The sequence below is a fragment of the Fusarium redolens genome (assembly GCF_020744475.1).
Source record: "Fusarium redolens strain MPI-CAGE-AT-0023 chromosome Unknown BKA55scaffold_2, whole genome shotgun sequence".
NCBI lineage: Eukaryota > Fungi > Ascomycota > Sordariomycetes > Hypocreales > Nectriaceae > Fusarium > Fusarium redolens.
Window position 1 is genome coordinate 1,909,549 of NW_025763665.1, and position 23,823 is coordinate 1,933,371.

At 50.0% G+C, this 23,823-nt stretch overlaps 12 protein-coding genes across 12 annotated transcripts; 7 read left to right on the forward strand and 5 right to left on the reverse strand.

Moving 5' to 3' along the window:
- Window positions 1-127: 127 nt before the first annotated feature.
- On the forward strand, window positions 128-1,824 carry BKA55DRAFT_684513 (PRA1 family protein-domain-containing protein; the record flags this gene model as incomplete). Its single annotated transcript, XM_046198651.1, has 2 exons — window positions 128-599; window positions 650-1,824. 2 exons carry the CDS (start codon window positions 128-130, stop codon window positions 1,822-1,824), a joined length of 1,647 nt encoding a protein of 548 aa, XP_046055066.1.
- Window positions 1,825-2,415: 591 nt separating this feature from the next.
- Window positions 2,416-2,983, forward strand: BKA55DRAFT_500026 (ubiquitin-conjugating enzyme/RWD-like protein; the record flags this gene model as incomplete). The annotated part of the gene is made up of 2 exons (XM_046186710.1): window positions 2,416-2,608; window positions 2,658-2,983. The coding sequence occupies 2 exons, from the start codon at window positions 2,416-2,418 to the stop codon at window positions 2,981-2,983; spliced, it is 519 nt and encodes a 172-aa protein (XP_046055067.1).
- A 241-nt stretch (window positions 2,984-3,224) lies between these two features.
- Window positions 3,225-4,941, reverse strand: BKA55DRAFT_170959 (Anp1-domain-containing protein). Its single transcript, XM_046185012.1, has 2 exons — window positions 3,710-4,941; window positions 3,225-3,659 (listed from the first exon to the last, which is right to left on the reverse strand). The coding sequence occupies exons 1-2, from the start codon at window positions 4,814-4,816 to the stop codon at window positions 3,639-3,641; spliced, it is 1,128 nt and encodes a 375-aa protein (XP_046055068.1). The 5' UTR covers window positions 4,817-4,941; the 3' UTR covers window positions 3,225-3,638.
- An 890-nt stretch (window positions 4,942-5,831) lies between these two features.
- BKA55DRAFT_534035 (uncharacterized protein) lies at window positions 5,832-7,357 on the forward strand (the record flags this gene model as incomplete). Its single annotated transcript, XM_046189544.1, has 8 exons — window positions 5,832-5,879; window positions 5,982-6,065; window positions 6,279-6,310; window positions 6,362-6,393; window positions 6,446-6,494; window positions 6,546-6,612; window positions 6,665-6,812; window positions 6,864-7,357. 8 exons carry the CDS (start codon window positions 5,832-5,834, stop codon window positions 7,355-7,357), a joined length of 954 nt encoding a protein of 317 aa, XP_046055069.1.
- Window positions 7,358-7,528: 171 nt separating this feature from the next.
- Window positions 7,529-8,245, reverse strand: BKA55DRAFT_534036 (uncharacterized protein; the record flags this gene model as incomplete). The annotated part of the gene is made up of 1 exon (XM_046189545.1): window positions 7,529-8,245. The coding sequence occupies one exon, from the start codon at window positions 8,243-8,245 to the stop codon at window positions 7,529-7,531; it is 717 nt and encodes a 238-aa protein (XP_046055070.1).
- Window positions 8,246-9,634: 1,389 nt separating this feature from the next.
- BKA55DRAFT_684518 (6-phosphogluconate dehydrogenase) lies at window positions 9,635-10,677 on the forward strand (the record flags this gene model as incomplete). The annotated part of the gene is made up of 2 exons (XM_046198652.1): window positions 9,635-9,759; window positions 9,813-10,677. 2 exons carry the CDS (start codon window positions 9,635-9,637, stop codon window positions 10,675-10,677), a joined length of 990 nt encoding a protein of 329 aa, XP_046055071.1.
- Window positions 10,678-10,738: 61 nt separating this feature from the next.
- Window positions 10,739-12,439, reverse strand: BKA55DRAFT_605037 (uncharacterized protein). The gene is made up of 3 exons (XM_046196583.1): window positions 12,206-12,439; window positions 11,270-12,158; window positions 10,739-11,216 (listed from the first exon to the last, which is right to left on the reverse strand). The coding sequence occupies exons 1-3, from the start codon at window positions 12,335-12,337 to the stop codon at window positions 10,801-10,803; spliced, it is 1,437 nt and encodes a 478-aa protein (XP_046055072.1). The 5' UTR covers window positions 12,338-12,439; the 3' UTR covers window positions 10,739-10,800.
- A 187-nt stretch (window positions 12,440-12,626) lies between these two features.
- BKA55DRAFT_554954 (tRNA synthetases class I-domain-containing protein) lies at window positions 12,627-16,643 on the forward strand. Its single transcript, XM_046191615.1, has 5 exons — window positions 12,627-13,037; window positions 13,090-13,254; window positions 13,313-13,945; window positions 13,997-16,039; window positions 16,093-16,643. Exons 1-5 carry the CDS (start codon window positions 13,007-13,009, stop codon window positions 16,497-16,499), a joined length of 3,279 nt encoding a protein of 1,092 aa, XP_046055073.1. The 5' UTR covers window positions 12,627-13,006; the 3' UTR covers window positions 16,500-16,643.
- On the reverse strand, window positions 16,644-18,990 carry BKA55DRAFT_554956 (P-loop containing nucleoside triphosphate hydrolase protein). The gene has a single exon (XM_046191616.1). The coding sequence runs from the start codon at window positions 18,871-18,873 to the stop codon at window positions 16,702-16,704; it is 2,172 nt and encodes a 723-aa protein (XP_046055074.1). The 5' UTR covers window positions 18,874-18,990; the 3' UTR covers window positions 16,644-16,701.
- A 138-nt stretch (window positions 18,991-19,128) lies between these two features.
- On the forward strand, window positions 19,129-20,202 carry BKA55DRAFT_554957 (uncharacterized protein). Its single transcript, XM_046191617.1, has 3 exons — window positions 19,129-19,599; window positions 19,685-19,745; window positions 19,810-20,202. Exons 1-3 carry the CDS (start codon window positions 19,220-19,222, stop codon window positions 19,843-19,845), a joined length of 477 nt encoding a protein of 158 aa, XP_046055075.1. The 5' UTR covers window positions 19,129-19,219; the 3' UTR covers window positions 19,846-20,202.
- Window positions 19,981-20,974, forward strand: BKA55DRAFT_171433 (Diphthamide biosynthesis protein 4). The gene has a single exon (XM_046185013.1). It carries the CDS (start codon window positions 20,227-20,229, stop codon window positions 20,782-20,784), a length of 558 nt encoding a protein of 185 aa, XP_046055076.1. The 5' UTR covers window positions 19,981-20,226; the 3' UTR covers window positions 20,785-20,974.
- Window positions 20,975-21,259: 285 nt separating this feature from the next.
- On the reverse strand, window positions 21,260-22,300 carry BKA55DRAFT_589694 (14-3-3 protein-domain-containing protein; the record flags this gene model as incomplete). The annotated part of the gene is made up of 4 exons (XM_046194981.1): window positions 21,260-21,385; window positions 21,442-21,811; window positions 21,866-22,172; window positions 22,240-22,300. 4 exons carry the CDS (start codon window positions 22,298-22,300, stop codon window positions 21,260-21,262), a joined length of 864 nt encoding a protein of 287 aa, XP_046055077.1.
- Between the last annotated feature and the right edge of the window lie 1,523 nt (window positions 22,301-23,823).

Consider the following 23,823-nt stretch of genomic DNA (forward strand, 5'->3'; position numbering starts at 1 on the left):
GATCGATAATTCTGTTGCCTATCCTCCGAAGCCATAAAAGCATTCACTCGATTCGCTATTCTATACTCTTTCCACACCAACAACACCAAAACCTTTCTACGAGAGTTCATCGCACGAATCAGCCATCATGTCTCGCATTCAGATTCCTCTCGACGTTATCACGTCCCGCCTCAACTTCGGCGATCGCTTCCAGGGCCTTCGATCTGGTCCTCTCAGCGGCCGCTTCTCCAACTTGCGACCTGTTGGCGAGTTCCTCGACTTCAAGCGTCTCTCCAAGCCTGCCAACTTTGTTGAGATGCAGTCGCGCGTCAATTACAACCTGAGCCACTACTCCAGCAACTATGCTGTTATCTTTGTTATGCTGAGCATCTACGCCCTGCTCACGAACTGGCTACTGCTCTTCGACATCATCCTTGTAGTCGTCGGCATGTGGTTCATTGGCAAGCTCGATGGCCATGATCTCGAGATTGGCACTTTCCGTGCTTCTTGTTCGCAGCTTTACACTGCACTTGTTTGCGTCGCCGTTCCTCTGGGTCTGATTGCTTCACCTTTCACTACCCTGCTCTGGCTCATTGGCGCATCTGGCGTGACCATCCTCGGTCACGCTGCATTTTTGGACAAGCCCATCGATGAGGCTTTTTCCGGGGAGGCGGTCTAGGTGGTCGGCCGCAATCTCCCGAATTCGCGCCCCAATGGGGAAGACCATCGAGGCACAGTCGGAGGAGAACAGACGGGGACTCTGCGTCTCGCGGACGTCAAGGAAGAGACGTTCGTGTGGAGGAATTGGAATCAGATGAGGATGCGCGAGGTGTTGGTGCCTCTTCAGGTACCCGCTTTGCCAGCGATTCTCTTCGTTTTACGGGAATAGATTTGGGTAATCGTGAAAGGGGCTTGGTACGAAGGGGTGATTATCAGGATTCGGAGGACTCGGAGGATGACAGCGAGAGCAGTGAGGATGAGGAGTTTGAACAGTATCTTGCCGAGCTGGCTGTTCATGATCGGGAGGAAGCGCTGGTCCAGTCGGCAATGCACAGAATCGAGCGCGCAAAGGCCAAGGGAAGAACGGATGTCGATCTCAACGAAGAAGAAATGGGCGCTCTGGAGCGACGACGTAAAAGAGACGAGGCAGCGAAGAAGAAGAAGAGCGGCAAGAAGCGCAAGGACCAGCGAGTTGCTGTGCCACTTATCCAGCTCGAGCCGTCATCGCGCAAAAAGAAAGCACCTCCAGTATCTAGTCAACCACGCACGCAGTCGCGAGCCCGGCAATCTTCTTCTAACAGCAACCTTACCGAGGATCAAGACCGTTCGTCACGCCCTTCCATGGGCTATTTCCCACCACCAGCGACAGCCGGCCGACCACGCTCAGGGACATCGTCACAAAGACCTCAAAGTCGAGTGAGGGGCCCTTCTAATAGCCGTCAGCCTTCTGATAGCTCGGTGATTGTTCGTCGAGGTAGGAACTCGAGCCAGGCTCCCCTCGACCCCTTCCAGTTCCAGGTTCCTGGCGCTCAGGCGTCGAGCCCAGCTGGATCATGGAGACAATTCTCAGGAGCTCAGCGTGCATCCCGGCAGGGATCCCGTCAAATGAACGGATCAAGTGAGGAAGAGAGCGAGAGCGAGGATGAGTCTGATGAGGAAAGAGAAGCATCAGTAGAGACGACATCTAGTGATGATGTCGGCAGTGGAGCTCAGATTGTCGTTGAAGAGTCATCCCCTGAGCCTTCCAAGCCCGAGCCAGTCAGGAGAAATCCACCTCGGACTTCTACCTCATCATCCACGTCCAAGCGAAAGCCTGCGGCGAATGGTGGGCGACGAAAAAAATAAAGAGTTATGATACTAGACTATAGGAGAAAATACCCTTCTGTTCAAAAAATTCACGTCTCTATTCAGTGTTTGTAGACTATCTATTCGTCTTTCCAGAGTACATCCATGTATTGATTTTTGTTGTCGAATATGACCAGGATGACATCGTGTAAAAGCCTTTTCACATGAAAGGGGTCGTTAGAATTGGAGCTTGAGCCACGCTGCCACAGCCACTGGCCCCTTGAGCTGGCAGTTGAGTAATTAGGGACCTAGTACTCCGTACGGGGTGGGTTAGACTCCCGGTGGTTGGTACCTTGGGTTAGACAGTACTTACCTAGGTCAGACAAGTATCTTAGCGAGCATCCCTCGGCTCTGGCCGACCTTACCCCTGTAATGAGTCGCCAACTGGGCATGCCGAGGGGAGCTCAACAGCCCAACTCAAACGTGACGAAATAAGTCACGACCCCAGACCAGCCCGGAACCTCATCTCCATTACCAACTCCAACTTCAACTTCAAGGGTCATATCCGAACCCTTTGAACTCGTAACATTCATTAACTTCCTCACTATATCATTACTCCACCTAACCCTAATATCGCATTCATCCAAAGCAATGCCACCGTCATCATCAAACTCAGCCGCTGCGTCGCGAAGCGCAAGTCGACGACTGATAAAGGAGTTGGATACGTGGAGCACAGAGCAAAAGGAAGAGAAGGGCATCGAACGTCTTGGACCAGTCAATGAGGGTGACTTGATGGAGTGGGAAGCCGTCATCAATGGACGAGATATAGGCCACGGCTACGATGGTCAGTCTATCCCTTGACTTTGCCATCTTCACCTACTAACATCTTGCAGAGGGACGCTGGCTTATCAATATCTCCATCCCATCGACTTACCCCCTCGCACCACCAAAGATGACGTTCGTCACACCCATTGTTCACCCGAATATTGCCCTTCAAACTGGCGAGATCTGCCTCGACCTGCTCAAGGACGCATGGACACCTGCGTATAGTGTCTTAGAGTGTGTTCGAGCCGTGCGCATGTTGTTGGGATGCCCTGAGACCGATAGTCCACTTAACGTGGACGTTGCGGCCTTGTTGCGCTCTGGCGATGTGCTTGGTACGAGGAAGCTTGTTGAGTTCTGGTGTCGAGATTCTGATGGGCGGTATGAGGGGCCTTGAGATACTGGCTGTGGAGTTTCAATCGGGTTAACATGGGGGATATGTTTGAATTCGGTGGGTACATTCTGGAGTTATGGTCGTATGGAAAGTTTATTAGTTTAAGTTGCATGTCAGATTGGGCTTACAGATGTTCATGAGTTTATTGTTCAAGCGGCATGGCATGATTCCTAGCAAATGTCGTTACAATTCGATCTCGATTTTGAGAAATAAAATCCACAATATGTGACAGAACTTATTCGAGAATGACCTCAAAACTTGTATTGAACAGCATAACACACGCAGATGCCGATCTATTCCATGATTCTTCCTCCACTTTCGTACTGAATGCTCGAATGTTCTTACAGAAATTTGTAAACCAATACAATATGCTTATCTTTAACAAGGCATCATAGCTTCCCTGAAGCTATCGCGCTTTTTGCAACGAGGCTTCCATTCCCCTCTCTGTTTTGAAAAAAAATTGTTCAGAGGATGCACTACTAAACGCCATGACCTGTACCCGCCCAAATTGAATCATGAATTGCCCAATAATAGCTATTAAGCAACTATTGATTGACCTAATCCCAGGGCAGCTTGCTTGTTTTCTTGGCATAAGAATCAGAAGACAGGGGCCGCAAAAGGAGTTAGATCATGTTGCCCATATGCAAGCGTGGCAATGTTACTCATTATAGTGATAGACCTAGAAAGTTATTAGTGCCAGATATTGGTTGCAACAGAGAAATAACTGACCTTGTAATTGGGAAGGCCATATGGTTGCCAGCCTAATCGCTTAGCCATTTTGGCGAATCCCTCGGTCTCAATAAGATGATAGAAGGGGAAGGGGGGGAACATGGCACCATCGCGATGCACATCTGCCTTGACTAGGAGGGCAGTACCTCCAACTCCGTCAAGGGGAATGACCAGATTACGGTCACCACCTTCAACAGCTAGGTATGCCATGAGCATTCGATATGTAGGCATTTCAGCGTAGCCCTCGAGAAGAATTTCATCAGGACCCATCTTGGCAGCGAGCGCCAGCGCTGTCTCGCTATCTTGCCAGCTGTTGAAATCGTATGGCCGCTCTGCCATTTGCTTATGTTCCTCGTCGTAATATCGCTGGAAGCAGTTTGGGACAATGAGAGGCTTATCAAAGGAGGCGAGATCCTGGATCAGGGTTGTAGGGGTCTCAATAATGTCGGCATCTAGCCACAGGACCCAGGAGGTATCGGGGCCGAGAGTTGTGAACAATAGGGAATTTCGGGCCTTTGACATAACCTCGCGACGGGCCTTCTGATTTTTTAGCTTGTGGCGCTCGGCTTCATCCTGCGACACAATAGCAGGATCAAAATCTTGACGTAGAATGATAATGCTCTTGAATTTGTCGCCCTCGCGACCATGCTTCTGCGTCTTGTGGATGTGTTCTTGGAGTTCGGTGGTAGCTTGATTGCCCTCCTTAGTCTTGGGAAGGATAAAACCCAAGGTGATAAGTTCATGGGGATAAGTCAAGCGCAAAAGATTGTCCCAGTAGCCAGGATAGAACCGAGACATTGGGGTCAGAATGAGGACATTTTCTCGGTTCGCGATGGGCGAGGTCGTAATCGTGACATTGTTAAGGTTGTAGTGCACAACGGGTGGTGGCTTGAGCGGTACGCCAGATCGGGATTTTGACTTTCGGTACGGTGAGGTCGGCGGCGAGAGATGATGCTCTGCTGTTATGGACTCGAATCGGCGAGCGGTGACGGATTTTCCCGACGGAGAGACGAGGAAGACGATGATGAAGATGCACAGAATCGCTCCGAGCGCGAGGGTCAAGGGATTCGTCTTCTTGAGACGAACCGCCCCCATGGGTCGGGCCATGAGAGTTGTATTAATGCGCCTGAGAGGCGAGGAAGTCTTCGAGTGAGTATCTGAGAGTATGCGACAGCACCAGCTATCGTGAGCAAGTCGAGGGCATCAAATTAAATGTTGAAGCCGGTTCAAGATGCGCCGTAAGGGACACCTCAGGAATAAGTGATAGGAGGTAGGTAGATTCGTGTAGACGGTTCAAATTTCAATTACAGTCTTTGAAGAGGCAAAAAGACAGACGAGAGGAATAGAAGAAACGGTCTTAGCAGATGAGACTGAGCGAAGGGGTAATATGACAGGAATACGAAGTGGTTCTCTGGCCTCCAAAGGGATAATTAACTGAAGACACAGCTACTGAAGGGTTCAGTTGGCTGAGTCCCCAGAACAGGTCTAGCGCTGAGACCCCGTCCCCATCGGTGAATCCTATCCATGCAGATACAAGACGGAGAGACCTGAACTCTGGAAAGTATCATCGTATCTAAGTACTAAGGTACCTATTAATTTGCTCATACGGCTGGAATCATTCGAAGATGAGTAAGAATTCAAGATTCTAAGTCTTCGATATTACTTTCATCCAGGGCCTTCTCGTCTGCATTTAGGCCACTACGGCGAAGTGAAGTTAAAAAAGAGGCTTGGTCGAGGCCCTTCGGCAATGATCTTGTTATGATTAATTCAACAATATGATACTTGATAATTATCGAATATTAGTCGTATTTGAGTGTCCTAAAATGCTTCAATCATAATTGGTTCTATACGATTGCCCGAAATTCAACAATGTCATTATCATGTCGAGCATGCTTCCTCGTATTGTCGCACTAATAATAGAGGCTCCACCACGATTCAACGCCCAGATGTGGCTTGAAGCCTTGATTTGTGGCTCCCACCCATGACATCCAATCCTTCGCATGTGCGTAGGTAACCTTGGCCCAACTTTGTAAAGCAACACAGCCTCTCCTCTTCAGTTTTGACCTCAACTTACCGAATTCATCGCGGATTCTGCAAAGTTTCACAGCAAATATACGCAAATATGGCTGATAAGATGGATCGCGGTCTCGATGAGATCATCGCTGATACTGTAGGTCTTTCTCATCTTCCTCCTATCCTCTCATACCGTCTCCCGCAGTTCATGGACGCGCTCCCGTCTCGCATCAACCCAGGCTGACTTTTTCTTTCACAGCGCGCCAATCGACCTCGCAACCACCGTGGCCAAGGTCGCCGACGTGAACCCCGTAACGACTACCCTCGCGATGGTGTTAGAAAGGTTGGTTTCTCCCTAAATGGCAACTCGGCCTTCATCATGAGTCTTTATTGACGTCGGCGGTGCAGGTTGACTTCCCTCGCCCTCCAATGATGCCAACTCGACCTGTACAACCCTCCTCGCAACTTGTCCTTTCGGTGCTCGGAGCTTTTGTCGATTGAACGGCTTTCCACTCTGAAAACCCCTTGCTGACCAGAGCATCCCTCCCAATTGCAGTCCGCTCGCGACGATTCACGAAACCTTGATAGGTCAGTCGACGTCATGCCCTTCTACTCCTCTCGCTTGCTAACTGTACACAGCGAATGGGTCCACGACCGATTCGAAGAGAACAGTAATACTTGAAACCCCTCCCTGACCAAGACGCCCTTTTGACACTTATCCAGGCAACCGCCGAGCTCCTGCTCCTCGCCGCCGCCGCGAATCCCCAGACCAGTGAGTCGTACCGATCAACAATCGCGATCTCCCTAACCTTGTGCACAATAGGGAGTCCAAGGGCGCCAAGCTCAGAGTCGATAACATTCACTATGATCTCACTGAGGAAGACCTCGATGTAGGTGGCTCACATGACTGGAATCACTATACAGCATCTCATATGCATCTAGGAGCTATTTCGAAGAATTGGTCCTATCGTTCGCCTTCAGCTACGGTATGACCGCGCTGGGCGATCGGAGGGCACTGCTTACGTGACGTACGAACTGAAGGAGGACGCTCAGGAGGCGGTCAAACAGTTTGATGGCGCGAATGCCAATGGTGAGCCAAAGCCAGCTTGCCGAGTTGCGCAACCTGACTAACGGAAACCAGGTCAACCCATTCGATTGACTCTGCTACCTTCGCGAAACCCGTTTGATACTGCCGTTATGCCCGGCCGTCCACTAGCAGAGCGAATCTCAAGCCCGGGGGAACGAAGATCCCATTCTCCCCATCGCCGGTATGATGACGATGATGCTGCCCGCAGAGGAATTGATAGATATGTTCCCGGCCAGGGTCCTCGTCGCAGCCCAATGCCTAGACAGGGTGGCCGGGGCCGAGGTCAGGGTGGTCGTCGCCCTGGAGCTCGACGCGATGGCAGAGATGGAGGCAGAGATCAGGAGAGCGGACGCGGCGGACGAGGCAACCCTCGTGGAAAGAAGACACAGGAGGAGCTGGATGCAGAGATGGCGGATTACTTCGGCGGCGGTGACAACGCGCAGGCCGCAGAACCTGCTGGCCAGCAAGATGCACCCCCCGCTCAAACACAGGCACCTGCGCAGACTCAAGCTCAAGCTGCGACCGACGATATTGACATGATCGAGTAGCTGTGTTGTCATGATACTTGACATTAATATCTGTCATGTTCACAACTATGTACACCACCAGAATATTTAGCGCCTTGCACCTAAAATCCCACCTTCGAAGTTGTCATTAATAATTTGGTCGTCTATACAAACAGTACACATGAAAAGAGAGGACGTTAACCCCCTTGTGTATTACGCCGGTTCCATGCATATGATAGTGATCCCTGCACGCGTTAGCAACCTTTCGATTGATATCCAACAAAAAGAAACTCGTGGCAGAATGCCTACCCCTGTGAAGCCCAGGTTTCGGCCTGTGACAAGGCCGTTGAAGGACATGTCAACGTTGACGCTCATATTGAAGCTGATGCTGTTCCTATTGCTCGGTCTTCGCTGTGCCCCACTGACGTTGTGTCCATGTAATGTTGTCTGCTGATTGACAGTTCTGGCTCCATGCATCATGCCTCCGTTGTCCTGTGTTGATATCCAGCGAGTAGTCTCGCTTCGTGTTTGGGTGATTGTGAATGGAGACCCAGGAGTTGTTTTTACACCTCGATCTGTTGCTCTCCTCGATAGTTGCCGGGGAGGCAGCTCTTCCACGCTACCTTCTGAGTCTGAATCATAGTCTGAGGAGTCTTCATCTGATGTGTCTTCGTCGGATGATAGATATACACTCTCGGCATCGTTGGTGTCTTTGTCGGATGATGATTCAACTCTTTTCTGCTTCTGCTTTGGTTGATACGTCTTTACCGGTACTGTCGTATCCGCTTCTTCGATTTCGTCTGGCTGTCGAGGGGCTGAAGTTGAAATAGGCTCTGTTTTGTTGTCGTTATGTTTGTCTTGTGATGATCTGGTGGTTTTAGATGAGGATGCTGATGTCGTATCATGTTGACGTTGAGGAGAAGAAAACATGATGGGCTGTTAGTTGATGTAATCAATGGGATGGATGTGATCGGTAAACTCGTTGGGTTTAGGTTGATAATGAATAGTTTGAATTACGGATTACACTTCAATCATATCTTCAGCGACATTCTATAGCCTCCACTGTCTGTCAAAGGTTCGTCATCATGTGCTTTATGTCTTCAGAGGCGAATCGAATCAGGTCATGAATGGTTCCCCGCGACACAAGAAACAGGGTGGGATCCTTGAAGAGTGACGTCGACCTCACCACCAGAAACGACTTATCGCTGCAGAGGCCTCGGTTCACTTTGAGCTCCTGATTCTTTGGTTATCATGTCATTCGAGACCATTTTCACGTAGCTGGTGATTTTGAAAACCGTCGTGAGTATATAAACATTCAGTTGTTCACATTCGCTAATTTGCTGAGCTACTATATGTATGGATATCCAGGATGCGCATAGAGTGGACTATGTACTATGTAATAGCGCCAGTTGGAGATAACGGCGGGGATAGCCACTACTACTGACTGTCACTTTAAACTGTAATTCATCCCTCAGTTGATCGATCGATACCTATGAAAGAACCTTATTGTGACAAGTACCACGCACAGCAAAGGCACTGTATCATTCATTGAAAGCCCCGCACCCACCTCTCTTCCAACTTCTACACTTTTCTAAATTCACGTAATAACCAGGCGATCTCAAGCCTCGATTCAGCCTCAGCAAATCTCGCAGCATCTTGATAACTCTCCTCCAGACCATCCGCCCCTTTAATGATGAAATAAGTTGGCGTTGCGCCATAGTCTGCCACCGGTCCGGCATTGGCATCCACTCCTCTAGTGAAACTCTTGACAAGGTCTTCATTACCACAAGGACAAGCTACTTGGAGGGCAGTTTTTCCTATGTATGCACCAAAAGGCCATGGTGTGGATGCCCCCCCCCCCACTAAGAATAGGCCCCCAGTTCTTTGAGGTTGTCATTTATCACGTACTGGAGTGTTGCCATTGGGACTCTTTAGTTGCGGAAACGGACTTCAGCACCGGAATAAGAAGCAATTGGACAACTGGTACGATGACATTCAGATCAAGATCTTCTGTAACGTAGTATGAATCCACAGAGTGGTAAGAACTCATGATCATTTGAATCGGGGTTCCATAACTTGAAGTTGCTTTGACGTCCAGACCATGACAGATGAGCAGCTCAGATGTCGAAAATCCAGTATGTTAGGTCTCGTATGCCTTCAGGCCGATGCCGAATATAGTTATCCTAGTTTCTAAGTCTTAAGCGATAAGCATTGGGTTCTACTCTGTAGAGAAGAAGTACTGCTTCCAGTAACTCACCTACCCTAGTTCCCCGCGTTAATCCATCTCCATCACGTATTTACCTCAAGCAAGCTTATAAGATGTCTGCTATCTTGAAACCTCTACCCAAAATTGGACTATTGTCCATTGGCGATATGGGCGTCGGCATTGCAAAACTACTGGTTGCCAGTGGTTTCACTGTTGCAACCAATATCTCCGGCAGAAGGTAACTGCTCAGTCACGCAAGGAGAATGAGAGGTCCGCTTACGGTTCCTCTAGCAAAGATACCATCCAACGAGCTCGAGATGCAAAAGTTGAACTCCTTGAGTCTGATGTTGATCTGGTCAGGCAGAGTTCTGTCATACTCTCCATTGTACCGCCTAGAGACGCAGAGGCAACAGCCACTCGTATTACAGATGCATTAGCAGGCTTAGAGACTACGAAAGAACTTTACTTTGTCGACCTCAATGCAGTTGCGCCTTCGACCGTCAAGGCCATTGCAGCATCCGTTAAGAGATCAAACCTGCCTATACAATTTGTCGACGGAAGCATTCTTGGGCATCCTCCCAAGAAGACGTCTGCCGATGCCGCAACAGATTCACTGAGCAGCAACGACTCTTCCGACTGGTACCGTCCTAGCATCCCTATATCAGGCTCAGATGGTTTCAAGTCGCTCCCTTTTGGAATGAAGTTGATATCTGTTCTCAACATGAAGCACATCTCTCCTGATATCGGCGCTGCAAGTGGTCTAAAAATGTGCTTTGCTTCCCTGTCAAAAGGTTTCACCGCCATTGCCACTCAGTCGTTCACAACAGCACATAATCTTGGCATCTTAGGCGCTCTCAAAGACGAGATTGGTACATTTTACCCAGCGATGCTTGCCAACGCTGAAAAGAGCGTTCCCGGCATGCCACCTAAGGCGTATCGCTGGGTGCGAGAGATGGAGGAGATTGCTCTCACTTTCAATGAGGAAGCGGGCTGGGATAAAGGGATGTTCATGGGTGCCGCGAGTGTCTATAAGGATATTGCCGAGAATGAAGTGCTTGGAAACGAGAAGATGGGTAAGAGGAAGAGGGGAACGACACTGGATGATGTCGCGGCAGCGGCAGCAGAAGGATTGCACAAGAAGCAAAGGCCACAATAAATAAAGACAGGGAGAACATCATACATATTGTATAGCGTCATCTCTAGTTATTCGGAGGGGTATTTATACATTCTTATAATACATTCAACAACCGCTAGTGAAGACCATCAACTCGGCGCTAGCCTATACAACGTAGATTCGAGAGTTAGGTACGTTGAGTTTCCAATCGTTGTTGAACCCAGGTTTCGAAAACATGGAAGCATCAGATGAAGTTACAAAGATACCTACGTTAGAGAGAGCGCCGAAGTGATTCTCCAACAATCGTGCCTCAGGTTGAGATGTATTCGCATCAGTTTCAATCTCGGCCTTGCTGGATGTTCCAAACACCACTCCAGGTTGTTTATTTCCGACTGGCTCGCCAGCAGAAGAATCTGTTGATGCAAAGAATTGGATTTTGGAACTCACAGGGACAAAGTTGCCCCCTTCCATAGCCTGGATGAACCTTTGCATCTCTTCTTCTTCAGATACAACGAAGTGAGTTTGCTCGGGGTCAAGCGACAGCAAACCCTTCTTTGCCCCCCAACCGCCGCCACCACTCACTGCGAACTGTTAGCGGATGAAAGCAGACACAGGGACTGTGGGGTTTGCATACAAACTTGATATAGTCGACCCCCTTGCCTATACAGGGTACCCAATTGATCAGATGTTAAAGCTGTTAGGTCCGTAATGCTTTGGCCATCAGCAAATGTTGCCTCGGGATTCGGATTGACATAGGGCGAGCTGCCCCCTGACTGAACAAAAGTCGGAGGTGTGATCATTGCCCAAATACCCATAGGAGACTGAACTAAGTTCGATTTGCTGGCATGGAGCTCATCCACTGCTGGCTCGAGCTCATTTGAAGCCGGAACTGATTCGTCTTCAATGTCGACTCGCCGTACAATATTACCAAAGCTCTCAGTTACCACACGGGGTTGAGTCAAAGGCACGAGGGGAGCCCAGATACCAAGGTCGTTGATTGACGAGAGCCTTTTCTGAAGAGGGATGGTTACTTTCTGCAAATGCTTTTTATCAGTTTGCTCAACAAGTTTTGGAGAGCCGGTTGACAAGTCGTAACGGCTAATGATAAGCGTCGAGGTTCTGTGGTTCTGAAAAGTGGTGTTGGTAAGAGGGATAGTAATATGCGGGCTGCCAAGGTTCATTGTTAGAGCTGACACCTTCCCGCCATCCGACCATTCCTTTGGGGGCGCTTCTGTCCATAGTCCTGGTAGGATAGCATCGAGGTTACCACGGAGGATAGATAACCCCTGAATGGGCTTGTTGTTCGGCACAGGCGGGGCAATGTGGTCAACAACAGCGCCCAGAGTATGGAACTCGCCGGTCTCATTAGAACCTGATAGCATGTCTGCAAACTCAGACATGAATTCACCCCTGCCTAGCCATTGCGCATACTGTGGAGTTGCGAGTATAACTGCTGCATCATGACGGCTAGGATTGGTGATGTTGATCTGAGATCTGACGGTTTGTAGTAGTTTTGAGGGATCCTTGAAGGGTTAGCAAAGTCGATAATTCTCTTCATTACAAACCTTACTTTGATCTTCGGACTCAGCTCAACAGTAAAGTAATCTGATTGTTTACTTGTTGAGTATGCCCTCCTAATTGTGGTCGAAGTGCGACTGCAAAGACGGCTCACATGAGCTCTCAATGCGAGCCGCAAGGCCATTGGGACGGAAGTCGAATACTGGTTACACCAAATATTCCAGGTTGTAGTAGACGTTTTCAGAATGTCCTTTGAAGTAGCTTCTTCTCAACTCATTGCATAGGGAGGTACCTAGTCTAAGACGACATCCAGCTCAGGCACTTCACATCGTCGGGGTGAGCTCTTGTGGCTGGTGAACTGCTGCGCCACATTCTGTAAAGTCAACTGAAACATGGTGGTCCGATATCGTTGGTGTAAGAAGGGAGTCATCAGGATAACGATCAGTATGTTATGATGATCAACACTTATCAATCAATTCATGAGTCATATGCGCCGCGTTTACATTATTCCAATACTTCTATGTGGTCTGATAGGGTATTTCTGAATTATATCAATGTTAATGCTGCTACGCCACACTTTCCAGGCTCTTTCTGTACCCCTCCATGAACTAAAAGTTATCCCCCACCATCAGAAGCGGGTGACTCAATCTTCGAAATTACAGTGCTGTAGTTGGTAAGAGTCACACAACATCTACCTATATCAATTCGAGGTGCAGGTTATTGCTTGAAGCCCTAAATCTACGGGCTTCATTCAGTCATCTCCGGCACGACGTTTAGACTCGCGGTTCGAGCACTGAGGGTGCGATCTGTTTCCCCAAGAGCAAGCCGACCCTTAACAACCACGCGAGTAAATATGGCGACCAACAGTGGCCGAGGAAACCCAAGTTTGTCACAGCCCGCCAGATACATAATGTAATACTAATCATAACATCATAGTCGCCGCCAGCGAGGGCATTCAGGACGCTACCAGCACCCCTCCAGCCGTTCCCGCCGCGGAGAAGAAGGAGATCGTTGAGTCTGCTACCAGCGCACATGCTACAGGTCAGGATGCCGGCGCAGCTGCCGCCGCCGGTGCGCCCAAGGTGAAGACTGAGAAGGAGTGTATGTACTACGCAGTCCATTGATACGATTCAATGCATCCCCTGACATAGTTCCGCAGTGGAAAAAGAACGAAAAAAGGCCGAGAAACAGGCCAAGTTCGAGGCAAAGAAGCAAAAGGCTGCTGCCACCGCTCCCAAAGCTGCCAAAGAAAAGAAGCCTAAGGAAAAGAAGGTCGAGGAGGAGCCTCTCCCCGAATATGCCGAAGACACCCCCGAAGGCGAGAAGAAGCGAATTCGATCATTTGAAGACCCCCATTTCAAGGCCTACAACCCTATTGCCGTCGAGTCTGCATGGTATAGCTGGTGGGAGAAGGAGGGTTTCTTCAAGCCCGAGTTCAAGCCAGATGGAAGCATCAAGGACGAGGGCAAGTTCGTCATTGTTCACCCTCCCCCCAATGTTACTGGTGCTCTGCACATGGGACACGCTCTTGGTGACTCCCTTCAGGATCTCCTGATTAGATGGAACCGTATGCAAGGCAAAACTACTCTGTGGTTGCCCGGATGCGACCACGCTGGTATCTCTACGCAGAGCGTTGTTGAGAACATGCTTTGGAGAAAGGAGGGCAAGACAAGACATGACCTCGGCCGTGAGGAATTCGTTAACACTGTCTGGAAGTGGAAGGATGAATACCACAAACGCATCAACAAGGCCCTGACCAGTCTGGGATCATCTTTTGACTGGAGCAGAGAGGGTACGTCAGCCCCGGACTTATTGGAGTCGGGAAATTGCTAATAGAGACCAGCTTTCACCATGGACAAGAACTTGTCTGCCGCCGTTACTGAGACTTGGGTCAAGCTCCACGAAGAGGGCACTATTTACCGAGCAAACCGACTTGTCAACTGGTGTACCAAGCTCAACACTGCACTTTCCAACCTCGAAGTCGTCAACAAGGAGTTGACTGGCCGTACCCTGCTCGAAGTCCCTGGATACGATAAGAAGGTCGAGTTTGGCGTCATCGTCCACTTCAAGTACCCCATTCAAGGTTCCGACGAGCTTGTCGAGGTCGCCACCACCCGTATCGAGACTATGCTTGGTGATACCGGTATTGCTGTCCACCCCAAGGACGAGAGGTATAAGCACCTTATCGGAAAGACTGCCATCCACCCCTTTATCGAGGGCCGCAAGCTACCCATTATCGCCGACGAGTATGTCGACATGGAATTCGGTACCGGTGCCGTCAAGCTTACTCCAGCCCACGACCCTAACGATTTCACTCTCGGTCAGAAGCACGGCCTTGAGTTTATCAACATCTTGACCGACGATGGCCTTATGAACGAGAACACCGGTGCTTACAAGGGTCAGAAGCGATTCGATGTCCGTTACACTATCCAGGATGATCTCAAGGCCAAGGGTCTATATGTGGACAAGAAGGACAACGCCATGAAGGTCCCTCTGTGCGAAAAGTCCAAGGATATCATTGAGCCTCTTCTGAAACCCCAATGGTGGGTCCGCATGAAGGAACTTGCTGAGCCTGCCTTGGCTGTTGTTCGAGACGGGCGCATCAAGATCCGACCAGAGACTGCTGAGAAGAGCTACTTCCGATGGCTCGAGGACATTAACGACTGGTGCATCAGTCGGCAGCTCTGGTGGGGTCACCGATGTCCCGTCTACTACGCTAAGATCGAGGGCGGTGCCGGAGATATCCCTGAGGAGAAGCTGTGGTTTGCCGGCCGAACACGGGAGGAGGCTGAGGAGAAAGCCAAGGCTGCACTCCCTGGCAAGACATATACACTTGAGCAAGACGAGGATGTTCTCGACACATGGTTCTCTTCTGGACTCTGGCCCTTCAGCACCCTTGGCTGGCCCAACAAGACACATGACCTCCAAACTCTCTACCCTACAGAAGTCCTCGAGACAGGTTGGGATATTCTCTTCTTCTGGATTGCCAGAATGATCATGCTCGGTCTCAAGATGACGGGCGATATTCCGTTCAAGGAGGTCTACTGCCACAGTCTTGTTCGAGACTCTGAGGGCCGCAAGATGAGTAAGAGTCTGGGTAACGTCGTTGACCCCCTGGATGTCATCTCCGGTATCCAGCTGCAGTCTCTCCACGACAAGCTTCTGCAAGGTAACCTACACCCCAGCGAGGTCACAAAGGCCACCAAGTATCAGAAGACTGCCTTCCCTGAAGGTATCCCTCAGTGTGGTGCTGATGCTCTGCGATTCACCATGATCAACGCCACAACCGGTGGTGGTGATATCAACTTGGATGTCAAGATTATCCACGGATACCGCAAGTTCTGTAACAAGATCTTCCAGGCTACCAAGTACGTTCTGGGCAGTCTCCCCAAGGATTTCACTCCCTCGACGTCAGGAGTTGTCCGTGGCGAAACTCTTGCCGAGCGGTGGATTCTTCACAAGATGAACACTGCGGCCAAAGAGATCAACCGTGCTCTTGAGGATCGCGAGTTCTCCAAGTCAACATTGATCGTCTACCGCTACTGGTACAACGAGCTCTGCGATGTCTACATCGAGAACTCAAAGGCCATCATCCGTGACGGTACTCCAAAGGAGCGTGAGTCTGCTATCCAGACTCTCTACACTGCTCTCGAGGCCGCTCTCACTATGATCCATCCTTTTATGCCCTTCATTACTGAGGAGATGTGGCAACGAATGCCCCGACGACCTGAGGATCAGACTAAGTCTATTATGGTCGCAAAGTACCCCGTCTACCACCAGAAGCTTGATGACCCCGAGTCTGAGCGCGCTTACGAGCTTGTTCTAGGCTGCTCCAAGGCTGCTCGCTCATTAATGGCTGAGTACGCCCTCAAGGACGAGGCTGAGGGTAAGTGCCATAACCCTGTGATCCGTAGGGGCTTTTTACTGACTCATTCATAGTTATTATCCAGGCTTACAACGATACTGCTCTCACTACCGTTAAGGAGCAGGCCTCTTCTATCAAGACCTTGAGCGGTAAGGGTATCAAGGGAGTTGAGATCCTCAACCCCGATGCTACTAGACCCGCCGGGTGCGTCGCCTATCCTGTCTCGACTGAGGCCTCCGTTTTCCTTCACGTCAAGGGCCGCGTTGACCTCGATGCTGAGATCGCCAAGGCGCAGAAGAAGCTTGACAAGGCCAAGGGCAGCATCCAAAAACAGGAAAAGATTCTCAAGGACCCTGGCTACCTCGAGAAGGTCTCAGATGCCGTCCGCGAGACAGACGAGAAGAGATTGGCAGATGCTAAGCAAGAGCTTAACAGCTTTGAGGAGACTATCAAGCAGTTTGAGCAGCTGAAGCTAGAGTAGATAAGATAAAAGGAAGACTTGTGAAAGAGTATGCTCTTTGCAAAGTGTGTGTGCTTTAGATGTAGAAAAGAATTCAAGGGAGATGTGGAAGTGATGTTTATAAATGGGTTCACTCTGGCTTTCTTTCTTGTAGTTGATGGGACCAATTTAATTTTCCATTTCAATGATTTTATTTCGCCTAAATCATTTTCCAGATCTGTCTCTACCAGCCTCCCTTCCCAAGCCCTTCTTCCTTATCTTTCCTTGATCCTCCGCCATCACCACGTACTGGTTTTGACTGGGCAGCCTCATGTCTCTTCAACTCTTCTGGTACCTTGGAGATAGAGCTCTTGCTGAGGATTTGCTTGAGATCGTACATGGTATCAGCGTCCTCAGGACCCAGAAACGTAATGGCAACACCACTCTTGCCAGCACGACCTGTTCGGCCGATACGATGGGTGTAGCTATCGATTTTAGGGGCCATATTGAAGTTGACGACGAGGGAGACATCGGGAACATCGATACCACGGCCAGCAAGATCAGTTGCGACGAGAACCTGTGTCGTGCCGTTGCGCACTGACTGGAGAGAAGCTTCTCGTTGTTCCTGAGTCTTGGAACCATGGAGTGTGGCAACGGTCCAACCCATCTGCTTGATATCGCGGGCGACAGCATCACAGTTGCGCTTGATGTTGACAAAGACAATGATGGGTGGCGCAAAGTCATTCGATGCAAGTATTTCCTGCAGACGCTTCTTGCGACGGTCCTCGCCTGGAATGAACTCGACGCGCTGCTCGACAGTGTCAACGGCTTCGCCTGCATTACCAATGGTGACGATGGCTGGACGGCGAAGGTACTTCTTCGCAATCTTTTCTACCTGGGGCGGCATAGTTGCTGTATACATCATAGTCTGTCTGTAACGATCGTTTCCACCCAAGTAACGCTTCATCTTTGTTGCGTCTTCGGCATCCTCCGTGTCCGGCTTCTCGTTGTTGACTGGTAGTGCTTCGAGAATCCTGTTAACAGGTTCTTCAAAACCCATATCAATCATACGATCTGCTTCATCCATGATGACATAGCAACATTGTGCTAGGACGAGCACTCGTCGATCGAGACAGTCGATAAGACGACCCGGTGTAGCAACAATGATCTCAGCACCATCGCGCATGTTGTATATTTGTTCCTCGATAGAGTGACCACCGACAATGCTCACAACGCGAAAGCCGAGAGGGCCAGCGAACTTCCTGGCTTCAGACTCAATCTGCTGCACCAGCTCTCGAGTCGGGGCCATGATGAGGGCGTAGGGGCCGTCATTCTTATTTAACTCGTCAAGAGGCGGTAAATCAGAGATATATACCAACAGTGGTAGCAGGAAAGCAGCTGTCTTTCCGGAACCAGTGACAGCTACACCAATGAGATCGCGGGCTTGCAGCGCGATAGGAATTGCAGCTCGTTGAATGGGCGTCGGCTCCTTGTAGCCAACGTCCTCGACAATGTTGAGTAAGCGCTGGGGCAGATTCGATTCTTGCCAGCTGCGCATGGGGTTGGGAATCATGCCGCCCTTTGTAGCGATTCCAAAGTCTTCTTTGAAAATGCGCCAATCCCGCTCGCGCATGTCTTCCAAAGTCTTCTCAGACCATCGCTTGCCAAGTCCTGTTCGATCAGCTCGTTGTCTTGCTTTGTCGCGTGCTCGGAAGAAGTCTTCCATGATACCCTTTGCTCTCTCTTTTCCATTTTCTGGATCTCTCTGCTCTATCATTCGAGCTCGTTTGCGAGCTCGCTCCTCGGCTTCGTCGTCGAACTCTCCACCAACACCGGCGAAGGATCCATTATGGTTGACGGCCTGTCGAGTATATAAGGGATCGTTGTCGCGTGAGGTATCTTCATCAGCGTCCCACTCGAAATTAAACTTTTTCTCCGTTGTTCGCATTCGTTTCTTCTTCGCTGAAAAGTTGGACTGTTGGTTTACTTGGGGGCCCAGGTATCGTGATCGGAGGAGAGTGGCCTCAATATCCTCTGCAGACTGCTTATCCGCAGCCTGTTTATCTCCCTTTCGATTATCTCTTCCCCTCCCTCTCCCTCGCCCTTGGTCTCGATATCCATCTCGATCACGGCCATTCTCCTGATTCATAGCCTTGGGGCCCGTCGGTACGCGCGATGATCCATTCGTGGCATCATTGTGCCTTGATGAGCCGTTTGATCTGGCGGCCCATTTTTGCTCTTCTTCTCGCCGTTTCTGGGCGTCTTCGAAAGCCTTGCGCTTCTGCTCGTCTTCCTCCTTCTTTGCCTTTTCTGCTGCTAGTCGCTCTCGTTCGGCCTTGGGGATGAACCTAGGCTTTGCGGCGGCGGCATCTGCAGCCTTCTTTTGCCGTAATATTTCTTCGATATCGAGAGGCATTTTTGTGTGATGGAAGAAAGGAAACAAGACAGCAAGAGGCTATTACAAGATTTCTATTAGGCAGTCGTCTGCCACAAATAGAAGTGATGACTGATGATTTGTTGTTGAATGATAGAGTTGACAAGGCTGAAGCAGTGTGGATTTAAGCTGCAGGTGATATGACCAATCATTGGCTGAGATGCAACAATGGGCCCACCTGCATGGGCGAGCCGTGGGTCTATCTGAAAACTTGGGGGAGCGCAAGGTAGCCTTGAAGATTGGAGAGCTTCAAATTGGTGATCGTTCTTTCTATCTCTAGGGCATGCAACTGATCGCCCTCCAGCACGGCAGATCATAGCAGATCATCATGGCATCAACATCACAGTTCATCGGGCTTGCGAAGTCGCTGCCCGCGCCCTTGCAGCGCTTCTTCGCCCGCTATCCTCCCGCCGCCATCCTCCCCGAAAACGCCCCAAAGACCCGATACCAGGAGGACAGGCCGAACCCTTTTCGCTTCTACAAGCACCCCGTGACAGGGAAATGGCAGGACCCTGTCTACTCGCAGCGTCGCCAGGCTGAGCTGGTCAAGATGGCCCGTGAGAACGGCGTCGAGGATCTGCTCCCAGAAACACGAAAGGGCACTGAGTACCAGCTAGCTCATCGGGTTGAGCATGGTTTGAGAGTCAAGGGTACTGGTGTGGGACAGAAGGTCAAGGGTCATATCCACGAACGACATATGATTGCAAAGTACGTAGACGGTCTCATCACGGCGACCACAGACTGGCTATGTGCTATGATGAGCATAGAACAACAATGACTAACTATACTACAGGATGGAGACGAGAAGAAAAGCCATGTTGGATATGCCCAGTCTTATCAAGCGCTGGAAGAGGGTAAGATCAAAGATTTACTGCCATGATCGTCTAACGGAGCATGTCTTGCTAACTACACTGACAGGTGGGCAAATATGGTTGGACCAAGTTCCCCAAATAAACAAGAAGACGAGAGATGGAATGGCTACTTTGGCGCGCCCTGTACATTCACCATGTATTTCTATGTACAACAATATCAGCAACCGTCTTGTCGAAGAACGATTCTGCTTTCAAGATCCAGCCTCCTGTTCGTAAAAATCAAACCATCCAACTGCCATTGGGTCTGAAAGTTTTGAGACATGAATTCCCTATCTTCTACAGCAACTAACACTGATATGGCTCTCATTTCTCCACGCAACCTAGATGTCTGCCATTTCGCAATATCTCTATCCATCATCTGGTTATATGCGTATCACGTGATATCGAATATTGAAGCCTTCAACTTTTTGGTTGTCCAGAATTCACTTCATAAACGCACATCTACATAACTCAATCCCATAGCATGGCCTCGCCACAGGCTGTAATTGCCTCATCAGAAGTGGCAACGCATTACCAAGTCCTCAACCTCACACCCACGCTACTCGACACACAACATGATTCTACACCCCTCATAAAGCGCGCCTATCACCGGGCCCTCCTCCGTAACCACCCGGACAAACTCGCAAACTCAGATCCATCCACTATTTGTTTCACAGTCGACCAAATCACAACTGCTCTCAGCATCCTTTCCGACCCTTCTTGCCGGGCAGCTTACGATGCCGCTCTGCGGGTGTCTCGCCCGAGCGAGAAGAGAGATGGCGCTTTTCAGACAGGCGTGGAAAATGTTGATCTAGATGATCTGGCGTTTGATGAGGATCAGGAATGCTGGTACCGCCCGTGTCGCTGTGGGAATGAGCACAGCTATGAGTTTCGCGAAGCAGACCTGGAAGAAGTGAGTGATGAGGGGGAGCTTGTGGTTGGCTGTCTCGACTGTAGTTTGTGGCTTCGAGTTCACTTTGCCGTTATGGAGGACGAACAAGAATCACATCCTTCAAATAAAACTTCGAAAGATAAGAGTTGACCTGATGGCTTCCCCATAATCAGATTCCTGGTTGGACCAACTATGACAAAGTATTCTTAACCGTACATATCTTGACAAGGGTACGAACTGTGCCGGGATTAACGACTTAAGAATCCACCAACATTCAAGCAAGATACCTGGCACCACAACCTAGTGTTGTTGTTCGTATGCCAAGGGCCCAATTCAGCCTCTCCAACTGCGTCATCACTAGTCATATATTTCGTGTATTGAAAGTAATTTTAGTATTTTTATTGTCCAGACGGCCAACGCATTAACAGTCTAAAAGCAGAACGTAAAAGTGCTCTGTTGTAGACTCTCCTTGCCAGCCCGTTGGTGAAAAAGTCAGCCCTTCCATGGCCATTGTCTGTGTACTGAAACGATGCCGAAGCTCTTGATCAAAAACGAGGTCTTCCGTCCACACTCCGTAGACACCAGTCCACCTGACACCTGCATAGACAAATCACTAGTCGACACCTTACTCGGCCTTAGGCTCCTCAGCCGGGGCAGCTGGCTCCTCAGTGGCGGCCGCAGGTGCGTCCTCCTTAGGAGCCTCGGCCTGACCAGCAGCGGAGGTCTCGGCCTCAGAGGAGGTCCAGAGGGTCTGTCACTGTGTTAGCTGTCATCGGAAACGTGAGAGGGAGCAATTTCGAAACTTACAAGGTTGTCACGGAGCAGTTGCATAATCAGTGTAGAGTCCTTGTAGCTCTCCTCGCTCAGAGTATCGAGTTCTGTTGAATGCGTGTCAGTATAACGTTGGTCAATAAAGAATAGTCCACGGGTCGTACCAGCAATAGCGTCGTCAAATGCCTGCTTGGCCAAGTGGCAAGCCTGGTCAGGAGCGTTGAGGATTTCGTAGTAGAAGACGGAAAAGTTAAGTGCAAGACCCAGGCGGATAGGGTGGGTGGGAGGAAGCTCAGTCTGAGCAACCTCAGTAGCAGCCTTGTAGGCCTCGAGGGACTTGTCGGCAGAATCCTTGCGGCGGTCACCGATAGCGAACTCGGCGAGGTAACGGTGGTAGTCACCCTTCCTGCAAGACTGGTCAATAAAAGGATGCGACTGAATGCTGCGAGTTTGCGCCTACATCTTGTGGTAGAAGACCTTGGACTCGCCAGACTTAGCGGAGGGAATAAGGTGCTGGTCGAGAACCTCGAGAATGTCGTCGCAGATTTTGGCGAGCTCGGCCTCAATCTTCTGTCGGTACTCCTTGATAAGGGTAACCTGAGAAGAGTTGCCCTTTGACTCCTCCTTCTGCTCAATAGAGGTGACTATGCGCCAGGAGGCACGGCGGGCGCCAATGACGTTCTTGTAGGCAACGGAGAGAAGGTTTCGCTCCTCGACAGTGAGATCTCGATCCTCACCGGCGACAATCTTCATGTTCTCAACCATCTCTGCAACGGGCGCGCGCCCCAAATATTAGCGCGCGATTGATACATTGGGCTGGGTCCTGGAACATACCCTCATATCGCTCAGCCTGCTCGGCGAGCTTGGCAAGGTAGACAGCGTCTTCGTGGCCCATTTTGTTGATGTTTGGCGACTGTGTTTTGAGGTTAGTTAGTAAAGGGGGTGGTCAAGCTTGTCAGACGAAGCAAATGAAGCGGTATGTGCAGAGACAGGCAGGCACAAAGAGAGTGGTAGAGTCGAACGGCGCAAGCTCGTGTATGCGTTGGTGGAAGCGACGACAATGGAATGATGAAGGAAGCTTCGAAGTGGGCGAGGGGCGATAAGTCGATGGTTTTAGGCGATACAGGGAGAGGCAGTTGCGCGCCTAGTGCGTGGCTAGAGCGGCGGCGACGACTCGGTGAGGCTCCCCGCTCTTGGGCTGTCAGTGGCGGAGGGGTTTCTTAGACGATGGCCTCCTGAGACGGGCGACAAGCGACAACGAGCACCACAAAGTAACAAACGACGGATAGCCTCAATATAAGGTATTTTTTGTGTCGTCAACAGTACAGACAGGGCGGCTATCGCTTAATCGTGGTGGTGAGGGCGGCCGGAGATCCCAAGGGGGGATAATGGGTGCGTGTTCGTTTCGGTTTGAGGAGGGGGGGGCAATGACGACAGAGGGGGTGGTGGAAGGGCACAACAAACACAAACAACAACAAGACGAGATAGCCGTAACAGGATATGGCGATGCTTCTTGTTCAGGAGGCAGCAGAGTTGGACAGGGCAAAAGCGTAGATACGTACCTTGAGTCGTGGAATTTATTGTAGTTTGAGGGTTTGTTTAAAGGAAAAGCGAATAAACAAAATTCAGCCGAGAGAAGCTTCAGTTGAAGGAGTTGGCAGATGGCGAATGGGGCCAAGAGAAAGAGAAGAGAGATGAAAAAAGAAGTGGTTTTGTTTTGCGGGACGAGTTGAGTTGAGAGTTAGACGGGGGAGTTATTGTCAAGTTATTGGTTGGGGGTGACGAAAGCGCGAGAGATATCGAGGAAGAGGCACCTCCATCTGGGCAGTGACTGCCAGTGCCAGTCAGCCCCATATACGTACCTTGATTAGCCCCCACCCAATTGTTACCCACCTGCCATGGTGATCCATTGAATGAAGCTGGCTGGACCTTGGAACTTCGGTGGGCACTAAATAATGGACAATCACTCTTCTTATTCATGCTTAATCTCATTATTAGGTTGTCTCGATTGCAAATTGCCGAACGAAAATGGCCCTCTATTGAGACCTCGCATTGATGGGTGACGAGTCTTTGGATCTCGGTATCCTTACTGCGTTGTCGCCCTACCTAGGTACCTACCGAACATCTTCACGCCTTACTTTTCAGCTTAGGTGGTCCCATAGCACTGCCCATCCCTTATTCTGAATATCTTGACGTTGAGAACTATATTCATCTTGGCCTTGAGTCTCTACCCGACAAAAGCCGTTTATGGCGGAAAGACATGTCAACGGCTAAGCAACGGGCACGTTGAGCAAAGGTGACTTTTCAAAAAAGAAAGTGAAATGAGGGGTCCATAGTGTCAAGTGTCATCATCGTCATCATGCGACCAGACCTGATTGCTCTTTTGCCTTGTCAGTCGGGCTGTTGGTGTGCTCGGAA